Genomic DNA, 25,374 nt, shown 5'->3' on the forward strand with positions numbered 1-25,374 from the left:
GAATGACAATGTTTTCTCCCCCTTTCTGACCAATAAACTTTACTGTCTCAATGCCCAACCCTGTTAGACCACCTGTGACAATATAGACAGCATTTTTCTTGAATAGACTGTGTTTGGGCATTACTGGAATGTCAGACAGCTGGTTCTTGTCTTCACTGTTTAGGATGATAATGGGTAGGATCTGGCTTCTGAAGTATGATTTCGATTCTTTTACAGACAGAAGATCAGTGTCTTGAGATTTCACTCTTTGAACAGCTGTTGACTCCAAAGAAAAGAACGTTCTGTCCAAATGCATGGATTTCAGCCAACGGTATGTGTGGCATTTGCGTTTGCAGAGACCCGTTTTGCATTATTTGGGGCATGATGACGGCATGAAAGTGGACTTCCTCATTTGTCCCTCGGAATGTTGTAGATTTGAATGGAAATGCTGTCTAGTTGTCATAGACAAGAACAATGTCTTTGATGCCTCTAACACTGCTAGCTATTTCAGCGGTTTCTATATTATAAGGAGGTAGAAGAATAGCTCCCGCAACCTCACTAAAATCACAAGACAGCTGATCAGTCTGCGTGCTCACTTTGACATTTCAACCTGATCTGTTTGCAATAGTAATTAACACATTCATCAAAACTGAGCCAGGAACAGTGGAGAAAATTCCCAATTTCCATTGCTGTTTAGCTTTGCGTAAAGCCTCATGCAAGACACAAGGCATGAAACAAAGCATGCAAATGAAGTATCAAGGTGTAGAAACCTACCCTAGACCCTAGAGTGTTACCAATCCCAATCCAATCAGCATAACTATTCAAAGACTGGGACAGGGTCTCCAGCCATTAAAGACAAAGGGTGAGAGTCTCAGTAATCTGACTCATTTTACTTACAATAGAAAGAACTGGACTGGCAGGAATCTCTTGCTGGAAACTTTGCTTAACAGCTGATATCTTCATCATAACCTTAAATGCTAAATTCAACGTACTACCTCAGTTTTTCATGTTATGTTATGTAAGGACAAGATCAGCATATCTTAAACAGATTCTTAAATTTGTAATCCCACACAAGTCACCTTTATTTATATAGCTTTTTACAATACAGATTGTTTCAAAGCAGCTTTAGAGTGATAACAGGATATACATGAGTTTTAATAATGCAACAAAGTTTTTTTCGGCTGTACAAGGAATGAGAGCCTTTTTCTTTTGCAGCAAACGGCTGGGAGAACTACTTTAGTGGTGGCAGCCACAGGGTAACAAGACACAACGTGATCACCTACTTTAAATTTGCTGACATCTTTACCCACAGCTGTGACAGTGCTACTTAAGTCAAGGGCTAAGTGTGCTTGTTCCAATACTGTCCACTCTGATATAACCTGGGAAATGAAGTGCCTTGAGATATGTGACAAGCTTTTGCAAAATCTCACAACAACCTGCCATACTGCCAAGACCTTCTCTGATTTGAGAGAGGTTAGGTCTGCATCACACCACATGAACAAAATTTCCTGGAAGTTTTTCCATTATCATTACACTTGAAATTTTCATCTTTGACAAAAGAAGATCAACTCCATCTTCTGACAGTATGTCAACATTTGAAGAAGAGACATATCTAGATGTTGGGTCCAAGTACTGTTGCAAAGTTTCATTATATGTATATATATATCCATTTTGTTCTTTTGCCTTTCAACTTTAATCTAGTCATGCACTCACTGACCTCTGTGGGAAAGTAGAAAATACTTTTCTATCAGACTGTTCATCAAGCAGATCTATATAGATGTTTTTTTCTGTTCTGTGTCATTCCCATGTCAAGAATGTGACCAAGACAACATTCTGTGAATATTACGTGCTGTTGATATTACTGACAGGTAATTTGTCAAAGACAAAGAAGATATTCCAGTAATTGTTTCTTGGTTTTGTTTCCTAGAAAGTGTAAAATATAGGTCAAAGTTTACACCTTCAGAAATTGATACAAACATATATTTTATAATTACAAATAGTTTAAAATGACCATCACATCTACATAATAACATTAGATGAAGATGATATTGCTTTATCTTCTAACGTATTCTTTTCTCAATTTGTATTATTATTATTAATAGTAGTTGTAGTAATATCAGTATTTCTTTTTTGCCACTTTTTGGTTGTATTGTGTTTAAAGAAATCATTAGAATAACGTAGGCTACTTTAAAATTTACAAATAAAAACGAATCAGGCATCTTCAAAGACAGCCTGGTGCTTACCAGGAGCAAATAAGGACCTTCATGGGTCCTGGCGTTGCTTAGAAACGCGTTGTTGTCGTGCATGTTCACGGTGAATTTTCTGAACCCAAACCGAGATTTTTCATCACAAAATAGCGATGCTTTTTCGTCAATAATCTATCCGTGAATGCAAACAAACTTACGACGAGCCCTAAATATATCCACCGAAGAGTGTAAAACCGTAAATATGTATTTAGCATAGATAGCTTAGGTAACAATCGAGCTAATCTGCTAATTAACGTTAACGTTAGTCAGCTAACGTTAGCCAAAGCAATAACACTGTCGGGTTGTGTTTGGTAATGTACCGTTTGCGGTTTGTTGTACGAATTATTGCTTGAAAAGATTAACTTAACGATGTCCATAGAGTTAGAAAGCGTGTGATGGAGTAAAGCAGTGCTGTGTGGTCAGCTGTCATCTAATCCCGCTGTATTAAGAGGCTCAGTATTTAAACTCCTGCTGCTGCTTCTCTAGTCTCGCAATGGACGCAGGAGGCATTTCTGATCTGGACCTGGAGAAATATGACGCTGATGAACAAGTCAAGATCATCTGCCTCGGAGACAGCGCTGTGGGCAAATCCAAGTATGCTTAATGTGTTACGGACACTAATGGAGTACCTGTGTTATTGCTTTCATTCAGTGAAGGCTTTTGCATTTTTTCTAATGGATTTCATATCTTTTCAGGCTTATGGAGCGATTCCTTATGGATGGATAGTATCCTTTGACATCATTATGTGTGTGTATATGCACACTGCACAGTATATATGTATCAACTGTCTCTATGTTTGAATGTGTGCATGTGAGTGTGTATCAAGATCTCCCTCTCTCTCTGTATGTGAGTGTATCGTTCCTTCTCAAAGTTGACAGGTTCTTAATGAAATGTATCAGTCGGCCTCAGCAGCTGTCCACCTACGCTTTGACTCTGTACAAATACACCACAACTATCAATGGACAAACTATACTGGTTGGTAAGTTTGGCATCAAAAACAGTGTTATTTTAGTATACAAGAATGGAGCAATTTGCTGCATTTTATATTTTGCAGTTTTATTATTGAGACATTACACATTTTTGCACATAGTTGACCTTTTTGATGAAGTTTCATACACATCATGTCTTATGAAGAATTAGAGCTGCACGATTCTGGATAAACTAAGTACACGACAATGATGTTCTAAAAACAGAGAAGCTTTTCCTTTGTGTTTTTCGCGTTCTGACAACAACGTTATCAGAACGATCTCCGTTCACACAGATCCGTGCAAAACGATAAAAACGCTGTATTATGCATGTCAGGCCAGTAGTTGGCAATGTCACTTTGTAAAAAAACACTACGCACCGCACCTGTAGATTGAACACGTTATAGTACGCATGCACATGCCACCAACGTTTTCACTCATTCACGTTTTTGTAGTTTACATGGAGACGGCAAAGCTATCGTTTTCAAAAGAAAATACTTTTCTATCAGACTGTTCATCAAGCAGATCTATATAGATGTTTTTTTCTGTTCTGTGTCATTCCCATGTCAAGAATGTGACCAAGACAACATTCTGTGAATGTTACGTGCTGTTTACTCAAACTCAAAAAAGTACGAATATTGTGTTTGATATTACTGACAGGTAATTTGTCAAAGACAAAGAAGATATTCCAGTAATTGTTTCTTGGTTTTGTTTCCTAGAAAGTGTAAAATATAGGTCAAAGTTTACACCTTCAGAAATTGATACAAACATATATTTTATAATTATAAATTGTTTAAAATTACCATCACATCTACATAATAACATTAGATGAAGATGCTATTGCTTCATCTTCTAATCTTTTATATCCATTGGCTATTCCCTACTGATGTCACATTTTCATGTGTACGCGCTTTATGAACTCAGGATCAAAGAGAAAGTTGATCAGTTTTATGGTACCAAGATCTGAATGTTCACTGGGATTTAGGAGTAAGATTGTGTTGGTGTTTGAATCGAGATTGCGATCTTTTAACGATTAATCATGCAGCTTTATAATACAAGGGGTTTTAGTTTAGTTTTCATGTTAGATGAGCAGTCATGGCCTTTGTGTGTCCAACCTGAGCACTTACGCACTTGTTTAACTTCACCACAGATTTCTGGGATACTGCAGGGCAAGAACGTTTTCGAAGCATGCACCCATCTTACTACCATAAATCTCATGCCTGTATCATGGTAAGAGAAGAGGCAAAACACTCTATTTTAGTTATTCTTATTTATATACTATTATGGTATTTATTAAAGGGTTCCTATTATGCTTTCAACTTTAGTTAGTGTGTAATGTTGCTGTTTGAGCGTAAAAAAGATCTGCAATATTACAAAGCTCAAAGTCCACTCCAAAGGGAGATATTTTATTTAACAGAATCCTCTTTTCAAGAACTAAAATGAACTTTTGGACAACAACACAATTTTTCCGGATCTGATGAAGTCACAATATTACTCATTTAAATAATCCCCGCCCACGGAATACGCAAAAAAGGGGAAGAAGAGGCCTGGCTGTTGTAGACAGTGTTGTTGCTATCAAAGAGATGCACTTTTTTCCACGTTTCCAAAACTCATTTAATTGACCTTTCTAAGGCTGACGAACTTAAAGTGGTTAACTTATTTTAAACACTGTTCCTGAACATTATAACCCCAATATTTATCTGTGCGCTGCACATTTGATGGAGAACAGCTTGTTTTTCTGTTGCTTTTATAAGCTCTTGCTTTTGTAAGACGGTTCACTGCTCTTTAGGAAAATTAACCATGGTTTTGTGATCGATTACTGTTTGTATTACCTTAGTTTTTAGACAAATATCACGATTAAATAGTGGATAACATTGTATCTATTATCTATTACAGAAAACATACCACTCTGAAACGTCCTGTGAAATCTGTGCGTGAAATCTGTGCATGAAATCTGTTCTGCACGATCCTCTTGTTCGTTTACATTGTCAGGGTCTGAATCAGGTTTGAATTGGTTTGAAATTGACACCATCCTTAATATTTACATTAGAGATGAACTCAAAGTTATGGAGGGGCGGGACGCTAAGCGCTGCCAATCACAACACGCTAGGCCAGCTAACCAATCACAGCATATTTCGTATTTTGGAAAGAGGGGCTTCATCGAAATCAGCGTGTTCGACCCAGACTGGGGAGAGAGCTGCTGTAATAATGTAAAGTATGTGAAAAATAATGCGTTTTTTGAACAATCAAGTATCAAGACCCCAAAAACTAAATCAAGACTTCGTTAAATGGCATAATAGGACACCTTTAATGTTTTTAATTAGGTTTTATTTTCTATATTTAAAATTTTAGTAATTTTGTTATGACCTTTGTCATTTGTTTTTTAAATATTTCTATTTAGGTTTAATGTATTTTTATTTCAGTTTAAATGATTATAGTAATTTAACCTATACTTATTTTACACACACACACACACACACACACACACACACACACACCTCCACTTATAAAAAAAAATATATATATTAGTAAGTGAAAAATATGTTGTGGCTTTTTGTAACTATTTTGAATGCTTTTCATAAAAAGTAGATCTCAAAAAAGCTTTCAGAATTAATCCAATTGCTTTTGCCAGGTGTTTGATGTCCAGAGGAAAATCACATATAAGAACCTCCCAAATTGGTACAAAGAACTCCGAGAGTACCGGCCTGAGATTCCATGTCTGGTGGTCGCTAACAAGATAGATGGTACATTTCATATGTCCTTTGTGAGATTACAGATAAGAGCATTATTAGTCAGAGTTAGTCTTTGCATGTCTCTAATCTTTTGTTCTTTTATGTCTTCTGCTGTTTCAAAGCTGACATGAAGGTGACCCAGAAGAGTTTCAACTTTGCTAAGAAACAAGGTCTGCCCTTCTACTTTGTATCTGCTGCTGATGGGACCAACGTGGTGAAGGTAAGAAATCAGAGCATCCTAGACAGACTGATCAACGGGTACCAGGGGAGCATTCAGTAAAAAAAGCTGCTATAGCATACTGAACTTTTAGTATGAATTTTAAAAGTAGATGTCACAGTCCCTATTGTTTTGCTCAGATGAAATTGTATGCATCTTATAATAGAAATTATTAACCCTACATTTGTAATTTAGCTGTAATTTTCTTATAAACTAAAAAACAGCCAGTGGAACATAAAATATTGAGTGCACCTTTACATTTGATATAAAATGGTAATACATGTTTTAAAAAGAATAAGCACTTAATTGTATAATTTTTGACTTGCAGATGCATTTGTGGAATAATTTTATTTAGCTATGTACCTTTTTACATCTGGTCACTTCATACGTTTTTACTGATCGGATAGCTTTCTGATTTGTTAAAACGTTTCCATTTACACTTGGCCACATAAATGTGTCTCCGCAAAACAAATATAAATCCGATCTTCAATTCCTGTGCTAAATGCAAATTTAACAGAGTTCAAGTCAACATAAGCAACAGATATGCGCAGCATTTTATTTATCATCAGCTAATATCAAGATCAAAGACCACAATAGGAGAGAGAGAGAGAGTGGCATAAGCACTGGTAAGATTGTTTAGTCTCACTACTTTTAATGAAGATGATTGTGTGTTGAGTGTCTGGGACTTACTTTCAGTTTTATTTGTGGCAGTTTGTGCGTTGGCTTGCTGAAGAGATACTCAGCTACTCATCTGTGGTGATGTGTGATGCTGTAGCGTTGTCATATCTGGCTATAGCGTGTCATATAGCCTATAACACACTCTCACACATTTATTTTTTAACAGTTCGGTTATTTTTTAAGTTTACATACTGTATGTGGTTTCAAAAACCAGATGCATTTACACTTGTCCAGTTTAGTGATTTGAGTGATCGGATTTAAATCCGTCTTGAAAGCGTTTTGGAGGGCATTTACACCTTGCTTTTGCTCAATCGGACAGCTATCTGATCAGAGAAAACACATGAAGTGACCAGGTGTAAAAGGCCCTATGTGTTTTAGGGTTAAAGGGAAGTCCTTGGTCCTGCTGTGTGAAGTTCTAATGTTCTGGGAATGTTCCACAGGTGTTTAAAGATGCCATTCAGATGGCTCTGTCCTACAAGAAGAACTCCAACGACTTTATGGATGAAGTTATGAGGGAGTTAGAGGTGTGTGTGTGTTTGAATAATACTCTCTTCATGATGATGCAATTTACTGATTTTATTCATGTTATTTTGCAGAACTTTGATTTAGAGAGTAAAGAAGAAACATCTGATAAAGAAGAGGAGACGCAAGAGGGAAAACCAGACTCCGCGTGACCACGTCAGATTCTTCATCCTCTTCTTTTCTCGTTCTCCGCTGCTTCTGGAGTTGTACTGATGAGTTCCTTAAATCATGGCTGTCCTCTCACTGTCCTGAGCATCAGAGAGAACTCTACCTCACACCACTGATAGTTTCACAGGTGTTTCTTCTTGAACCTCTAGCAGAAATAAATAATTATTCTGTGAATGTACAGGCGGCATTATCCGATGAGCAACACCAATGGAATCACAGTTCTGAACTGCTGAACTAATTTGATACAAATTGTGCAGCATGCAGATTTAGCAAAAATCCTTTTAGTAATCTACATAGACTCTTTATGGAATGTGAAGCTTTGTCTGTGCCGAATGTAATATAAATATATACATTGCTTGTTATTGTTTTCAGCTGGAATATATAGATAGTACTTGTATTTTTCAGCTGAAATTTTAGGTGAAATATTTATAATCTTTTTTTAAGTGTAATATTTTACAACAAAAGCACACTTTGTGTAACAATTTGTGATGCTCATCTGTATGAATAAAGTAGTTGACCTTTGAATAAGGGTAGCTGATTATACAAGATGAAGTATTTAATAAATACATGCAGTTTTAACTGCAGTTTTTAGGTTTCATCATGTAAAACTAGCACACTTAAAACTAGGACTGTTTGAACTGCAAAAAGTTAAGGCATTTCAATTGTGAAAACGTCACAATGGCTATCAGTTACACACCTGAAATATACTCATTCCTCTATACATATATATTTTTTATCCTAAAATCTTGATGGAAAAAAGTTTATATCCATTTTATTTGCCAACTAAAGAGTTTTTTTTTATATATTAAAGAGATTTGTTGCAAGCATATCTGAGAGCAGGATAAAATCATTTTGGGAATTAATGAGAAGACAGCCATGATGAAAACTCAAGCATATGAATGTGTGTGGATGTGACAGTCAGGGCAAAGAAGAGAGCTGAGACTGCTCTGAATGCTCACTGACGTTTACACACTGTCAAGTCAGAGTCAATCGCTATCGACTTTTGTCTTAGAATGAGGATGAATGGCAGATTACAGCACAAATTCCCTTCGCTGGGAGTTTGGCTGACAGGCAATCTGACCAATCATAATGCCGAATCCACCATTTTGTCTGACAAACAAACCAGACAGAGTTAGTAGATTAACATCGGTGAACTTGAACTTAAACAATTGTGTGTATTGACGTCTTTCCGTGGTTGAAACAACATACACCTTCTGATGTTCATGTTTATTTCATGCTATAACTAATAGGAAGAGATTTTTGGTTCACGTGCCACTTGAACTGAGGCGCTACAGCGATCTGTCACAACACAAAGAGCCACAACACGGTATTTATTGTTTGAATAAAAATAAATAATAAAAGACCAATGAGACTGTTTCATAAAAAAGTAACTTGTCTGTCGGCGCATTGTCAGTATCCTCTTTGCCCGGCAATATATTTCTCAAGTAAAGCATTTGGATGTTGACTGGTGCTCTTTTATATGTTAATGACATTAATTAGGTGACGTTCACAAGATGGAGATCTGAAACAATTCAGCAACGCGAAATTTATAAATTTGACATCTGGAAGAGAGGTGCGCGCACGTTTTTTGTGCATACGTTCGTACTCTGAATCACACGTACGCACATTTGAGAAATGTTCGTAAAATCAAATGTAGGACGGTTTCTACGCAACATTTTATAAATGAGGCCCAGGGTCTTTGTGAAGGGTCACTTGGGCATCTCAAAGAGGGTGAAAGGGACATTTGATAATCTGTCCAACAAGACTGCAGGTAGTTCCAGAGTGAATCTGTCAATTATGTCTGTCATGTTCAGGGCCTAAAACTAGCTTTTTGCCACAAATGATGGCCGGTGACTTAAGAAAATTTACCGGCCATAAATATTTTCTACCGGCCATGAAACTGTTTTTGCAAAAACAGGCAGTTATGGCACCAAAATTTTAGATACCAGTGAAATTCCACAATTCTCTTCCAATTTTGATACCTTTCTCAGCACTGTGCTCATTGTGTTCTGTTTTCCGGTCATGAAGGTAAGATCTTATGGATTTATGAATGAACCACTTGTTTTCAAATCTTCCTGGTCTACTGACCTTTGTTAAGTTCATGATAACTTCCGTTAAGCGTTAACTCTACAATAAGTAAATCCACTTCACCAGCTAATTACTTTTTGACAGCGATGCCATAGAAAAATACAGAGCTAGTATACACAGTCATCTTTAGAATTTTGTGTTTGCTCTGAGCTACCACAAAAATAGTTAAAACACAAAATTCTAAAGATGGCTGTGCGCTTCTCTACCGTTTACGTTCACTCAAGACATAGCTGACTGTGTTTACTAGGATACTCGCAGAGACAGGAATTTTTCTGACATCATTTTCTGTGAATTTGTCCGTTCAAGCACAAGACAACGTGAAAGAGAGCTCAATTCAGTATTTTCGCACTGTCTGAGACGCAGCCTTATGTGCTCGCTTTTTTGATGTGCACACAAAACTTCTCACTGTGCGCAAGTAAGTTCCCTAGCGTTTGAATATTTAAATTGGCTTAAACTTTCGTGATGATGCAGCTCTGACCAGTCAACTGTCGAGAGCATCGAGAGCGTTTATGTTTGTTCATAAAATTTGACATTGTTTCAAATACTCGCCAACACCGATTGTTACATGCATTTGACGCTTGGTGAGCGTTAATTTTAGGCCCTGGTCATGTTGCAACTTGCAACCAAATCAAAACACACCATCCATCTCCACTCTGATTACTGATTGTAAATTATTTCAATTTTAAATTGTAATAATAGTAGTACATTCTTTACTGAAAGCAATTTATGCTGATTTTAAAACAAAAATTGTGCTTGGACATAATGTTTGTCATTACTGTACTATAGTTATTTTCCCACCTTACAGTGAGTGGGGATGCTTCAAAAAAGAAAAAGTCCTAAAAATAGATCGATTTCGTCAATTGTCTTTATTCTTTTATGACCCAGATGTTTCTTCATGGGTTTCCTCCTCAGATATTAGAAATAATTATTATTATTGTGAAGAGCAGTTATTCTTATTGCACAAACTGTGAAGGAATTTTTAGATTATTGCTTTTGGTTTGTGTATTTTTGTGATGTTTTGCACAAATGCTTTATACATCAAATACACATCCATGTTGGTGAATTAAAGTAGATCCAGCTTTGTACTGCACATCTGAACTGGATACAACATGTATGTCATTGGAAAAATGTTCTTATTTCTGAAGACTCAGGTGTTTTTGTTGTGTACTCTCATTTTCTTCTGAATGTGGTTCAAATGAAAAATAAAAACAAGCAAGATCTTAAATGTCATCATTCAGCAATTAACTATAAGCACTTACTTTCACTTGAATCAATCACTTGACATTATGGCATCTAGCATCTAACATAAAATGATCAATGCGTGAAAAGTAAATGGGTTTAATATCAAACATCAACCATTCCAAGATGTACCAAATTATTGTAAAATTATCTTATTGTAAGAAAAACAAAATTTTCAAACAATATAAAATCGTAAGATCAAATATTTGCCTTTAGTTTATGGGAAAGTCAGAATACAACGCTGTTTCCCATTCTGGTGATTTTATTTTTTAATTTTAAATGTAATGTTCATGCATGGCTAGAAAATCACACAAACCAGAGCTGGTAACAAGGCCAAAATCTATAGATCTTAATATTATATGGGAACATTTTCTAAAAGTTTAGCACCTTTCACTCGGTTGGTTAACAAAAGAAGACCTTTTCAGAGTTTCAAACCTTGTTTTTCACCTCTTAGGGGAAAGTATCCCTTTCTCTCTGGGCCTCATTTATAAAATGTGCATATGTACAGATTTGAACTTTGCGTATTCTAAAATGTACGCATATTTATAAAAACGGTCTTTGAGGTGGACATTTTTTTAGCACCACGTCAGGTTGCAAGCAGATGTTTTTCTTGTGGCAGAGAGTGGGAGTACTGCAGGTATTTGGAAATCGTCTTGGGTTGCTCAACGTTATCATGGTTCCCTGAGAGGAGAGAACAAGGCATTATGTAATAGCTTATGCTTTGGGGAAACTCCTTTCTCCAAAATTTCTGAAGCCTGATTGAATCAAGCTATTGCACTTGCAATAGCCAAAGGCGCCCGACCTCAAGCGCTCACACGGTGGGCGGGCCCAGCCGTTATATAGGCAGAGCCAGATTTTCTCAGAATCTTTAGACTGAGCGAGAATTACTCATGGACCCTGAGGAGGTTTTACAACTAGCTGGCAGAGTGCCAAACTAGCAATGGCAACTTCAGCACCGCCCTGCACACAATCGAGCAACGCTGGACTAATGTGGCACAGTGATAATAATGAAGCAACAAGTATTTTGGTGCATAAAACTGCGGGATGAGCCAAGTTCACAAGCTTAATAATAGGGCAGACAGCTAACAGTCAGCTGGAGTCCCTGGATACTACTGAAAATACGTAAAACACAGAAGGTTGTGCTATTAGTCTTGCATACACAGTAGCTATTAGTGTGAGCAATGGCACAGCACATCGGTCTATACGACCTAGTTGAAACACAAGCTAGAGAGGGGCGTGGCCACAAAGTCTCTCAGTCATCCAATGGCTGCTCAGCCATCTTCCCCTGCACAGACAGAACATGTGATGTGAAAGAGGGAATTTCCAGGTTATAAAACCTAGTGGAAGTGTTTTGCGAAGACCAACCCCCCACAAAACAAATGTCCTGAATAGACATGCCTTTAGTCCAAGCCCACAACGACGCCAAGAGTGGGGTGGGCACATACCGCTATTAGGCAGTCGACTCCTCGGGAGGCATAAGCCAGGCAAATGGCCTCCACCATCCACCATGGCCTTTCTTAGCGCCTCTGAAGCAGACAAACAGCTGCTTGGACATGCAGAGCTGGGTGGTTTTATCCACATAAGCACACAATGCACAAACAGGGCACAGGGCGCGCCTCTGAGACACCTCATCAGAGGTTGGGTCGGGGGAATGAAACGCTTGCAGCGTTATACCCTGGGCTCTGAATGGCATTGAGAGCACTTTAGGTATATAACCATGTCTAGGCTTAAGCCTCACCATGCAATCGTTTGGTCCAAACTGCATACAAGCACTGTTGACAGAGAGAGCCTGCAAATACCCCACTCGCTTCCCACATTAAAGCAAGCAGTAGCTTCGTCTTGAATGAGAGCACTAATGATAAGTCCCATACTGGCATTAGACGAGGGTGGGGAGGATTCATTCGTCTCGTGCCCTGAAGAAAGCTTGTTATTAGGGTGTGTTAACCCACTGAGCAACCCTCTAAAGTGTCCTTAGCCTGAGACAAAAGGTCCCTTCTCAATGGGATCGGCCACAGAGTTATCGACAGATTCACCAGCTCAGGAACCCATGGCTGGTTGGGCCATATCAGCGCTATCAGCAAAAGAGTGCCCAGCTCTTCCCTGATTTTCTGCAGCACTAGCAGCATTATTTTGGCCAGGGGAAAAGTGCATTTTCGCTTCTTGGATATCCTACTAGGGTTTCCTACTTGGGTTTCGTATGCTAGTTTCCTACTAGGGAACACTCGTCAGAGAGAAAAACAGCGGGCATTCTCCTCCGAAGCGAAGAGGTCAACCTCTGCTTCGCCAAAGAGGCTCCATATCAATTTCACGGTCTGAGAGTGCAATCTCCACTCTCCGTAAACCATGTCCTCCCTGGACAGCATGTCCGGCTCGCCCCCTTATACATGGACTGCCCGGATCGAGAGGAAGTGCTGATTCGCTCATAGGAGAAAGCACTGTGCCATTCTCTGCAGGGCGCTTGAGCGCACACCTCCCTGGCGATTGAGCGAAAATCCTGTAGGTCGAAGTGAATTGCTTTGAGCTCTAGGCAGTTTGTATGCCACTGCCTCTGGGCACTCATCCATGTACCAAATGCTGGTAGGGCTTCCCAGCTGGTCAATGATGCATCTGTGGTGGCCACCTTTTGTCTGGCCACTCTGCCCATACTGATTCCCTAATCCAACATTCGCTTACGTCGAGCCAGGGTCAGTGTTGCCTCAATGTGCGTTGTTCCCGATGGCCCTTTAACCATAGCTGCAGTGGCCTCATATGCAGCAGACCCAGGCAGCAAACAGAGGCTGCAGCAGCCATCAGACCCAGTAACTCTCCCTTGCACAAAAGAGGTCAGGACATTGAGAATAGTCTGAACTCTCTCTTTATGTGATAGACTGACAGGGCTGAAGCATGCTCTTCTGCATGTTCAAAGACAGGCCAAGGCATGCTAAATGGACGAGAAGCTTGTGTCTGTGGTCCTCTAGCACACTCTGAATCTAGGTGATGATTAGCCAGTCGTCGAGATAGTTCAGGACGCGTCTCAGGGGTATTTTTTTCACTTTGTGTAAGTGCGAGGGGCCAAAGCTAGCCCGAATAGCAGGACTTTGAACTGATAAGTGACACCTTCGAATGCAAACCTCAGAAAGCAACTGTGATGAGGGGCTATCTGATATGAAAGTAGGCATCTTTCAGGTCCACAGCAATGCAATAGTCCCCAGGCTGAATGTGAGTGAGTATCTGTTTCACTGTGATCATTTTGAATGCGCGCTTTGCCAGCGCTCAGCAGTCTTAGATCCAAGGTTGGATGCATGCCACCATCTTTTTTCAGAACCAGAAAATAGCGGCTGTACAAGCCACATTCCCGTTGGTCCTCAGGCACTATTTCTACTGCTTGTTTGGCCTGGAGCAATAATTTCTCCACGTAAAAGAGGAGAGCCCTGCTTCGGGACTTCTGACATGATCACTCCGCTGAAGCGGGGCGGTCTGTGAGCAACTTGAAGCGCATAGCCATTCTTTATGGTATTGACAACCCAATCTGACACTGCCACCCACACGCTCAGGCAGCTCGATAATGGACGCGGCAGTGTCTGCTGCGGCGAGGGCTGCGCACTGGTCGCCAATGAGACATCGCCGCTTGTAGACATGACAGGTAATGGCTCCGCGGCTCAAGGTGCAGGGATATTCACATCTGTCACCTGGGGCTGAGCCGAACTTTTGCTCTTCAAAATATTGCCCAGAGCGGAGGTTTTGCTTATAAATTTGAAAATTGATATCGAGGTATGTGTCTCGAAAATGTCTGCACTCGCTGCAACCCGCAGAGGCAATGTTGAGCAGATACTGAGGACGGCACATTGATATATACTGATACTCTTGGAGGATGGTCCGGTTCTCTCCACTGACATCGCTCTCTTCCTCCGAACAGGGCCGTTAGGAACTCTGCTTCTGGTCCGCTGGGCGCCCGGATTGGCGGGGAACCTTTTTTGCACCATAACAGAGCTTCCTGTCAGATCTCTGATGCAACGGCAGCTCGTGTCGCAAGCTCGTGCTTGAAGCGGAGGGGCGGGCAGAGTGTATGGCTGGTCGCTGCGCTGAAGATGACCTCAATCTCACCTGAGGGGGAGCATTGGCTCGCTTGGGATAGAAGTGGGTCATCATCTTAGATTTTTTTCAGCCTGCGCAAACTTCTCTAAGAACGCCCCTACGGCATCAAAGAGGCCATGGGGTTTACTGGGGTGTTGACCAGGTGCGATTTGTCTGAGTTGCACATTTCTGTGAGCATGAGCTGCAGCACTACCAGGCTGCCCATGCTGCGCCCGACTCCCTGGGCGACCTTCTTTGCTACACACAGGGTGAGATCTGCTGCCATGCACAGCTTTCGAAAAGACTCTGGGTCCAGGCCTTCTTCATCTAGGGACTTCAGTCTAGTTTGGAATACTTGCAGGGTCATTGTATGAAGGGCAGATGCTGCAGGTGTCAAGCTGAAATATGTAATGCCTTCTCGGCAATGTGGGCTGTAGTCCAACATGGCTGTGAAGGCAGTGTAGCCAACTTCCATCTGCGGGACGGACACAGGTGTGCCGCGACGGCCTCTTCAACGGGATGTGACCGGGGATAACCATGTTTATCTGCCCCTTACACCACCGTAAGTAGGTGGGTTCCTTGGGCAGGGGCTCAGGCTAGTAAGGGGAGAGCCATGACCATGTGAGCTCATCGTGGAGCTCAGAGAAGAAGGGAGCTGGTCTCTGACGGCCTGCATGGAGAGAAGACCCATCCATCTTCTTCTTTACCGGCTGCTCTGGGACTGACCACTCCAAAGCCCATCTCGGCCACAGCCTCTGAAATGATACTCATGAGCTCCCCATCCAGAGAAGTTGGAGTGGTGCTCATCTCTTCCATAGGCGCTGGTAGACATGTTGTCTTCCAAAAAAGACCAGGACCCACACTTCAGAGGCTGAGGCAGAGGCTGTCCTTGGTGTAGGAGACTGGGGGCTCTCATGGAGGATGAGAACACGGGAGCATTAATTCATCAGCAGAGCCTCCCGAGGGAGCTGTTTGCGGCCTCTCCGCCGGCTCTGTGGTGGTAGGAGGGGGACACGCAGAATCCAGCGGGCTGCCGTTGAACCTCGTGCAGAGAATCTTGATAGGCAGGTCCTCACAGGCATGGGAATCAGATTTTCCTAGCGCCCCTTCATTCGTTGTGCAAGTCCAGGAACTCTATGGGAAGGAGAAAGATTCTGAGATAATCTGGCATTCAGCGCTACCTATATAACAGCTGGGCCCACCCAGCGTGTGAGCGCTTGAGCGCCATTGGCTATTGCAAGAGCAATAGCATTATTCAATCAGGCTTCAGGAATTTCGGAGAAAGGAGTTTCCCTAAAGCGTAAGCTATTACGCAATTTCGAGAGACCGACTCGAAAGAGAACTAAGCAATTCTTGCCGCCCGCCATTCTCAAGTAAGCCTAAAGGATTTGGACATTGACTGGTGATCTTTTATATGCTAATGACATTAATTAGGTGCCATGGAGATCTGAAACCATTCAGCTGTGCAGAATTTCAAAATCATTCGCGATTTATAGATCTCTCATCTAGAAGAGTGTTGTGTGCACGTTTTTTGTGCGCTCTCTGAATCACACGTACGCACATTGGAGAAATGATCGTAAGATCAAATGTAGGATGGTTTCTACGCAACATTTTATAAATGAGGCCCTCTGTGTCTCCATTAGCAACAGGTCACAACCTCAACTGAGCAATCAACCCACCAGAAAACAATGCTCATTAAAGCAGTGTACAGTATACTGCATATCTTGCCATTTTTATTGTGCTTTTGTTATTCAGAAAACAAAATGGACAAACCTGTAGAACATACTGTAGTCATGTGAATGATGTGTTTATTTTATGTTACGTCCTGCCAGTGATTGATTAAAATTACAAAGAAATCAATTACAATTTTCATTCTCGTTAAATATGCAGAACCCCTGATGTCTGCGCTACATTGGGGGAAAGTAAAGGGCAAAGGTCAGGGATGTGCAAGTCAGTCACTAATTGACTTACTGGAATTCAAGCCAAACAGAACAGATTCTTAAATCCAGACATGAACCCATGAAATTCAATAAATCGGGCCACATATGCAAATCATTGAAAAACATAAAAACTCCTATATTTGGGGAAACAAAGAGAAGAAAAAGGAAAATATGAGATGTCTGTAGTCTCAAGATTTCCAGGAGGTGGCACCATAGTGCTGGTTCGAACAGCATTAGTTCTCTACAAACCTCAAAGAAAAGCTAAAAAACAATAATTACTTTTTGGCACATTTGTTCATTTCCTTTCATCTCCTGCTCGAACAACTATAATATAATGTACACAACATAAAGTCAATATGAAAGATGAAAGTATGAGTGATGTGTACGGAACGAAAATCACAGCTCGCGAGTTATCAGAAGATGAGAGGACGAAAACTAGTACATATGGCTCAGAAATGCAGTTCCAAGTCTCCAGAGTGGGACGACATTCACAAAAACATATGCAGACTTGCTTTTGTTCTTCTGGATGAGCTAAAGGGAGGGGGCATAATGGGAAAATTAAGTAGGTCATCTTTAAATAAAAAATTTACAGCATTTCTGGGAAGATTTTATGCAAAAGCTACCTATGGATTTAACAAGGAATCGGTGTGTGTATTTTTCTGGGGATCTGAATGGTAGGGTCAGGGCTTGTCTGCATTGGAGGACACATACACTAAGTAATTCACAGTTATCAAAAGGGGCCTGACACCAAATGACCCCTCAACACCTTCATTCAAGCCCTTGTACAGTCAAACAGACTGACGGTTTAATGCAGAGCAGCTGTTTTAGGAGGGGAGGTCAGGATTTCTGTTAATGAGCAAAATTATTTTCTTGCAGAAAATAGCATCTAAAATGAGGGAATAAACTTTAAGTCAGAGTAACCACCATATTTACAGTACATTAGCACAAATGAGGCTATGAGGCAATACAAGTACAGTCTGTTCAAAGTACAGTCTGTCTTAAGGTCATAGGTCACACCCTATTTTCAAAACCCTTCATTTCTGCTGGAAAAGAATATATTTTCTCTCTCACACACACACACACTATATATATATATACACGCTACCATTGAAAGGTTTGGGGTCAGTACTTTGTTTTTGAAAGAAGTCTTTTATGCTCACCAAGCCTGCAGTTAATTGATCTGAAATACAGTAAATTCAGTTAATAGGCAAATATTACAATTTAAAATAATTGTTTCCTATTTTAATATATTTTATAATGTAATTTATTCTGGTGATGTTAAAGCTGAATTTTCAGCATCATTACTCCAGTCTATAATCTGTTGATGTTTCTGCTCAAGAAAAATTCAAGTGGAAACTGGGATACATTTTTTTTCCAGTAGAAATCTAGTAAATGTAGAATGTAGAAAACAAAGTAAAAGTCTTTAGTGTCACTTTTGATCAATGCGCTTTTAATGATTCCTTTAAATAAAAATAATAAAAATAATAGCCTAGTGCTAGTGCGTATATAGGGTATAATTAATATATATAGTTTACACACACACAATCTAAAAATTAGATTACCTTTGTCATATCATTCATCTTTAAAAACAGTAATAAATTGTTAAATAAAAAAATATATATTTAACTCCCCAAATTAATATCCATTTCTCATAATGCTGTGACACCTACATTTTTTTAAAATTGATTTTTCATTCCTAGTAAATTCAGTTGTAGAATGCCACTCCCATATTTAACTGTGTGTACAGAATGGGATTAAGAAGATGAGTGACGTGTATTTAGCTGCACTGTGAACTGGCTGTACTTCAATCGCTCACTGATTCTTTTTATTCATGTCAAGATAAATATGGTATCTACTCAGAGTCAAAGTTGCTCCTATGGAAGGGGCTTTCCTTCACAGTGTTACTGGCGTGTCGTCAAAAACACTCGTCTAATGAAGCACTGAGAAGGTGTTGTTGTCCTTGGCTGTTTGCATGCGGACTGATTTTAGCTGACCAATGGATGAAGCATTAACTCTTTCTGCTGTCACAGTCTGTTTAGAAAAACACACAATAAAAACAAGACTGACCAGAAATGAGCATCTGTGTTTGCATGTCCCAGGCTTCATTTTAAATATGCAAACAGGTCATCTGTTGAGCCCTAATGGAGGGTAGAATCAGACAGGTGGGAATGAATGGCTTGAAATGCTAGCACCTTGTTTTGTGCAAATCACCCCCGAACTCCATACAAAGAGTAAAATCTTCACCTTTTTTGACAGGTGGTTAACTATGCATATATGCCAAACATTCATATATAGATCTATATATTTTTTGATTTTTAAAAATTTATATGAAAACTATCCTATATACATTGCTTGTGATTGATATAAAAAGCAAATATTCTAGTCATTTGACCATATATACAGCTGCAGGATCTCTGGGCTTTTTTCTGATTGATTGTTTTTTCATTAAATCTTTTGTCCTTAGCTTCATCTTTTAAATAATTGTCATTCTAAAATTAATTCTAAGTGAATTCATAAAAATTCTTCTAAGCATCATATTTCACAAGCTACAAAATCCACCTATGAGGAGAGGCAAAAAATAAAATAAAAACATTAAATAAAGAAATAAAAAAGGCCAAAACAAATGAGCCAAATGCTGCTTACAGCAGATTACCATATAAGCCATACGGTGGAAATTTTACAATTATAGATTCTGTCTTCTGGTTTGTTTATGAGATGTTGAACACCAGTCATTACCATCAAGATAAGTTGCAATATTACAGATGTTTCTCGTCCCACAGTGGTTCTGTCATGCACACCTCACACACATTTGTTCACACACTCGCTTACACGCACACTTATTGCAGTTTCTTATTCAGAATTTCTTATTACCAGATTAAGAAGACTTTTGATTTAGCAAAGTCATATTTGGATAAGAAACTAGTGTGGTTGTGTGCATGAAAGCGTGTAACTGTATTAAGAACACCTTTTTTTTTTTTATATATATGAAAAATTACAAACGAAAAATAACAAAAGTGGTCTGTGTGAAGGGCTCAAACATGAACACACACCATTACACCCCACTGTGGGATGTTCAATAAAAGATGGAAGACCAGGTTCTGTAAAACTGTAACAAACAAAAGCAAAAAAGGGTGTGGTACAATGCAAATCAATCGAACCAGTCAACTGTCATTTCGTATGGTGATGTAACGTTTCATGCTACAGTCCATCATAAAAGGATAACCATCAAAAAATCATCTTCAAGAGTGTTTTTTGTCTTTATATATATATGTATATAATATCATATATAAGTTTTATATTTATGACAAAAATGTTATATTCATATATCTCTATACTTTTTTTTTTCTGTCAAATATATATGTATATAATTGGTAAAAATGAGTAAATTATTGGTGGAATAAATCATCTAGGGAGAGAGACAGGTGCAGTTTTGCCCGGTCCATCCTGTTTGCTGTCCCTCTCCATTTTCAAAGCTATTTAAATACATTGAGATATTCTATCTAATGTCATATTTCCTTTGGAAACCCAAAGTAAGAGTCTGATTATGAAAAAAAGCCACTAGTATTGGTTAAACATTCTCCGAGTGTAGTACGTCCCTCAGCCAGAAGGGGGCAGGTGGTAGACAGAGAGGATCCGGCCACGCCCAGTCTGCTCATCCACTCCTAAAAAAATACTCTGAAAGGCAACTGAACTTCCTTTTCTCAACAGCATCCCTCCTTTTTTCTGGATTAATGACGCAGTGGTAAGAAGCAGATAGTAAAGTGGGGGAAAATGGATTTGGGACTAAGGGATTAGTGGGTGTTTATCATGCTAATAAAACTGAAGAATCAATTATGAGATGTTCTGCATGAGCTTTGTTCAGACAAAGACAAGTTTTGGTGTATTTTTGTCGCTAAACATGAAATCAGAATTTTCAAACTACATTTGTTTTGGATTTAAATGCAGTGCGATTTTTCCTAATTCAGTATGACATTTTTATACCCTCAGTTTTGTCAACTATATAGCGTATAGTAAATGAGTGAACGACTGAGTGGTTTCAGCATTTGCAAAAATGCATAAAATACTTCAATGAATCATGAGTTCAGCACCACGGCAAGAATCCATGACGAACATGATTCCAGATTTTGTTACTGAATGTTGATTTGTGTACAGTGTGAACAAAGTCAATTTGATCACTAAATTCACAGCCCCTACCAAACACACAGCACCCATGTGATTGGATGCTTAAGATAGTGCTACAAAAATGGCATGGAACAAACACCCACTTTACCAATGACAGATTAAGGAAATAAAGGGGTTATTTAAAGCTGAAGTGTGTCATTTTTGCGGCAATCAGAAATGGCTACCGGTAAATTAATTATTGCGTTCAAATTGTTTCCCAAAATGTACCATTGCTTGCACAAACACTGCAAATGTTGGTGTGTCGGATTGGTTGGGATGCTCAAATGATCAGAGCGACGTTTTGAAGGTAATATTAAGCTGGGATAGGAGAAAGTATTTTAACATCAAAATGACACACTTTGGCTTTAAAGTTCAAGAATCACAAGTAAAATAAAAAGACAAGCAAATAAGAAAATAAAGGAAAACTGTGTGGAGACTAGCTACAGGCAGAGGGAGGCGCTTGGTCAACTCTCTAGCAGCAGTTTAAGAGCACGCTCAATGTTCATGCGATGACCGACGCGCGTCACACCCAGCTCAGCGAAGTCCTCCTTGGTCAGAGCGGGCAAATGGGAGCCCTCGATCTCATGCTCCTGGAATCGCTCCCGGTGTTCGGCCAGGTTAATGCTGGCCAGCCAGTCGCCCACGTCATACTTGTTCCACAGGTGGAGGGGCTTCTGGTGGAACGGCCGAAGGGCGAGCAGGGGGGAGGGCATGCCTGGCGAAGGGGCGGGAGAGGGAGAGCGACTCCGCGCGCTGGAGCTCCTCATGACGAAACGCACTTCTTTCGGTTCGTGAGGGAGACTGAGGCTAGACGACTTAAGGATGGTGGGAGGTGTGATGGGAGAAGTGGCCAGGCCAAAGCCCCGGATGGGTCCCAGAGGATCTGAGCGGTCCGGGGAACCGGGGCTGGGCGTCCGCCGGGTCACTGGGTAGCGGCTGCCTGGTCTGATGGTGTAGGTGGTGCCGTAGCCTCTCTGAGAGATAGTATGGAGCTCCCCCAAACTGCTGAAGAGTCTAAAAGTAGAGAACAGAGACAAGAGAAAAGGAAGAGGGAGAGAGGATGAAAGTCAACTTTTTTTGAGAGAAACGGCAGGTATGAGTCCTGAGATTCAGTGGCTCTCTTGTCCAGTTTTAGTAACAGCATCAGCTATGTTAGGACTCTACGCTTTGAGTTAGACGTGGCAAACGCATTAAACTAGTGTTAGTGAGATGCTTCATTAACGCATTTAAGCTCTAACAGTAGAAGTCCAAAGGTGTAAGAGACCTGTGGAGCAAAGATAGATAGAATACCTCATACGATCAAGCATGATCAAGATTATAACAAGAGTGAAAGTTTTTAGAGTTAATATATAGTTTTGTTTTTAGAGTTTAGATATTTGTCATAGAACTTAAATTTAAAATGTTTCCTTCCTAAAATGCACCCTATTTACATTGTAAAAAAAAAAAGACTATTTAATGAGTTTTAATGTCTTTTTTGATTCTTCAGTGAAAATATCTAAAACTATCAGCAACTATTTACAATAAGGTTTCATTTGTTCAAATTAGTTAACTACATTCATTAACATGAGCATGTACTGTATTAATCTACTAATACATTACTACTACTAATTACTAACATTACTAACTATTTTTTATTTATTAAGTAACATTAACAAAGATTATACTTTAACAAATGTATTGGTCATTAACCAATGTTAACTAACGGGGCCTTATTATAAAATGTTACCAAAATATCCAGCGCAGTAAGACAAAATACACTATAATACACAATATCTTACGGCATGCTGCTTCTCAATGTTGTTATGTTTCATTTTAAGATTATTAAAATGTTCTAGTTAAATTTAGTTGAATAGAAACATAAACTAAACACGTAGTTGACCAAATGCATAATACATTTTTTTTATTTTAATTTCAGCTGTTGACACTAAAATCATTTATTAAGCTTGTCAAGACTGAAAGTTCTTCACGCTACAACTGTAATAGGCAAGAGAAACTCTCTTTCCACTTAAAACCTGCCTCCGTGAGCACTGAAGTGAAGATCAGACATAATTACTCAGTAAACAGTCAATGATAATGACTGGGGTGTTACGTGAGTTTGAATGAAATCTGAATGAAATGTATAACGTGTCTAGATTTACACAGATTTTATGAGCACTTTACAGCAGAACACTGAAAGCACAACCAAACATGCACCACATGAGAAATAATAGAAGATGACAGAAGACAGATGTAGAGACACGCATAACATCTCAACCTTCAAATTACATATGATGTATTATTTTTTAAATACATAATATAGGATTAATATGTTGTATAATATCCAACATATATAGTATTTTAAGATTAAAGGATTATATAGAATTCATAATTTGATATTTTTACGTGAATACGAATAGCCAAGTCAACAATATTTAAGCATCTGGGTGAAGAGGACAGAACTTATTTAGCAATATGAATGCAAGCTCTGATCATTATCTATCATATCTGTAGAAGCAGCCTATGAAAAATCTAAAGGAAAACAAATGTCCTATACCTGAATTGATCAAATCCTTTTGCCTGTGTAACTTGATGATTGAGGACAATTAAGCAGAGGGGGCCTGGCCAAATTAGCATAGGGCGGGTCAGTAGATGAGGAAGGGTGGATGATGATCAGGGCTTGACTTAGAGGTGTGGAAACAGACAGAAAAAAGAGATGAGATGATTCATGCGCACTTACACAGGTGCCCGGCTCTTCTGGGCTTAGCCTCAGATTCAGCTCTAGACAGAGCAGCGTAGCATGCAAAGAGAGAGAGTGAGAGAAATAAAGAGATAGAAAGGGGGGAGAGAGAGAGAGGGGGAGATGGAGAAAGAAAGAGAGAGAAAGAGAGAGAGAGGGGGGGAGGGGGCAATGAGAGAGAGAGAGAGCGGTCGGTTAGCATCAGTCCATGACAGAACAAAAAACAAACACCACACACATCACATCCTCAACAATGTCAATCGAATGCAAAACAAATGCGTAGTGACACGGACCAGAGCGCAGCTATCCCCAGACGTCAGCTTTCAATTGTGGAAGATGCACATATACACATAGCCAATAATGACTGACTTTTTTTTAATGATGACGTGAAATTAAAGTATTTCTTTGAATACATCTTGTGTCTGGGGTAAGGTGCCGTTCTGGTCAAATGAAACAAAAATTAAGCAAAAAAATCAAAATGAACAAATATGTATGAAAAATAAACAATGCATAAAACTACATGAGCAACCATTTTTCTAAGAAGAAGCCGGAGCGGTCACTGTGTTAGCATGATTAAAGGATGAAAGTGTCAGAAAGATACAGAAATGAAACACTCAGCGAGCACAGTAAGCTTGGACAGCATGTCTGAATGATGGAAAATAAAAAGAAACGTTTTAAACGACTATGCAGACTGAGAGGAATGAGAGATTGTTATTGTGATGACACTGATGATTATGTTGGTTTTATGTTGGATTTTCTGATGGGAAATGGCAACTTTCAGCTGGTATAATTTAAACAATTTAACTTATTACAATCCAATTTGGTTTCTGAATAAAAATAGCATTTTCTTAACACAGGGGCTGGACAAACATGAGTTTTAAGGAGTAACGTATCTCAAAACACTACTGTGAGTAATATGGGTCAAACAACACATTCATATCATAGGATGTTGCAAAAAACATCAGTCACACATGGACCCACATGCATACTGCTAGCTCAGTGCCATAGAGGAGCAGGCTGCAGGGAAAAGCTCACTAAGTTAGATGTGTCAGAGTTTGGAAGGTGAAAGGTCAAAGCCTGAGATGGTGCATGCCCTCAGGCCATCTGTTACCTTGTGAACACCCAAATGGCAAAAGACAGGAACTTAAAGAAGCACTTCATGGTTAAAATCCAATTCATGTCAATGTAGTCAACCTACATTCTTTTGAGTTGTATCATGTATTGTACACTGAAGGTGTCATAGCGAAACTGATGACCAAAACGGATGCACTATGGCATATTTTTTTGTTAATTTGCCAGGGTGGACAAGGGAACACAAGAACCTGCAGAAGTTATTAATAAAACCAAGAGCAATGTCAGCAAAAGTGATTGAGTATGGGATTAGTGGATTGTTAAACAATAGAAAATAAAAGGAATGACATTTGATTTACCCTAGTGGCTAAAAGCTAAGGTTTACTGTCTTCCATGTCCTTGTCACATCTGTTGGGATATAAAGGACTTCAGCTGTATTTGAGGATATATGCAAAATAGTACAAAGCTGGTGCTTCACAAATCAAGACAGAAAAAGCATTGCCCTTTGAGCTCTTATGTGAAACAACTTAATTAATAGTTTTAACTCAAACTGCCCCTGTAGCTCTGGTTATGTGTATTTATGGATCAACAGAAATGTC

At 39.4% G+C, this 25,374-nt stretch overlaps 2 protein-coding genes across 3 annotated transcripts in view; one reads left to right on the forward strand and one right to left on the reverse strand.

Moving 5' to 3' along the window:
- Positions 1-2,223: 2,223 nt before the first annotated feature.
- rabl2 (RAB, member of RAS oncogene family-like 2) lies at positions 2,224-8,333 on the forward strand. The gene is made up of 8 exons (XM_084409928.1): positions 2,224-2,819; positions 2,921-2,950; positions 3,125-3,204; positions 4,341-4,420; positions 5,823-5,934; positions 6,045-6,142; positions 7,258-7,341; positions 7,414-8,333. Exons 1-8 carry the CDS (start codon positions 2,719-2,721, stop codon positions 7,489-7,491), a joined length of 663 nt encoding a protein of 220 aa, XP_084266054.1. The 5' UTR covers positions 2,224-2,718; the 3' UTR covers positions 7,492-8,333.
- Positions 8,334-16,275: 7,942 nt separating this feature from the next.
- Positions 16,276-25,374, reverse strand: part of shank3a (SH3 and multiple ankyrin repeat domains 3a) — a 329,586-nt gene continuing 320,487 nt past the window's right edge. The window contains exon 24 of one of the 2 annotated variants that reach the window (XM_084408788.1): positions 16,276-22,002. In XM_084408788.1, coding sequence (XP_084264914.1) covers positions 21,453-22,002 — 550 coding nt within the window. In that variant the 3' untranslated portion in view covers positions 16,276-21,452. The remainder of the gene's footprint in view (positions 22,003-25,374) is intronic. The other variant, XM_084408789.1, reaches the window with a different exon arrangement.

The sequence above is a fragment of the Rutilus rutilus genome, assembly GCF_951802725.1.
Source record: "Rutilus rutilus genome assembly, chromosome: 5".
Lineage (NCBI taxonomy): Eukaryota > Metazoa > Chordata > Actinopteri > Cypriniformes > Leuciscidae > Rutilus > Rutilus rutilus.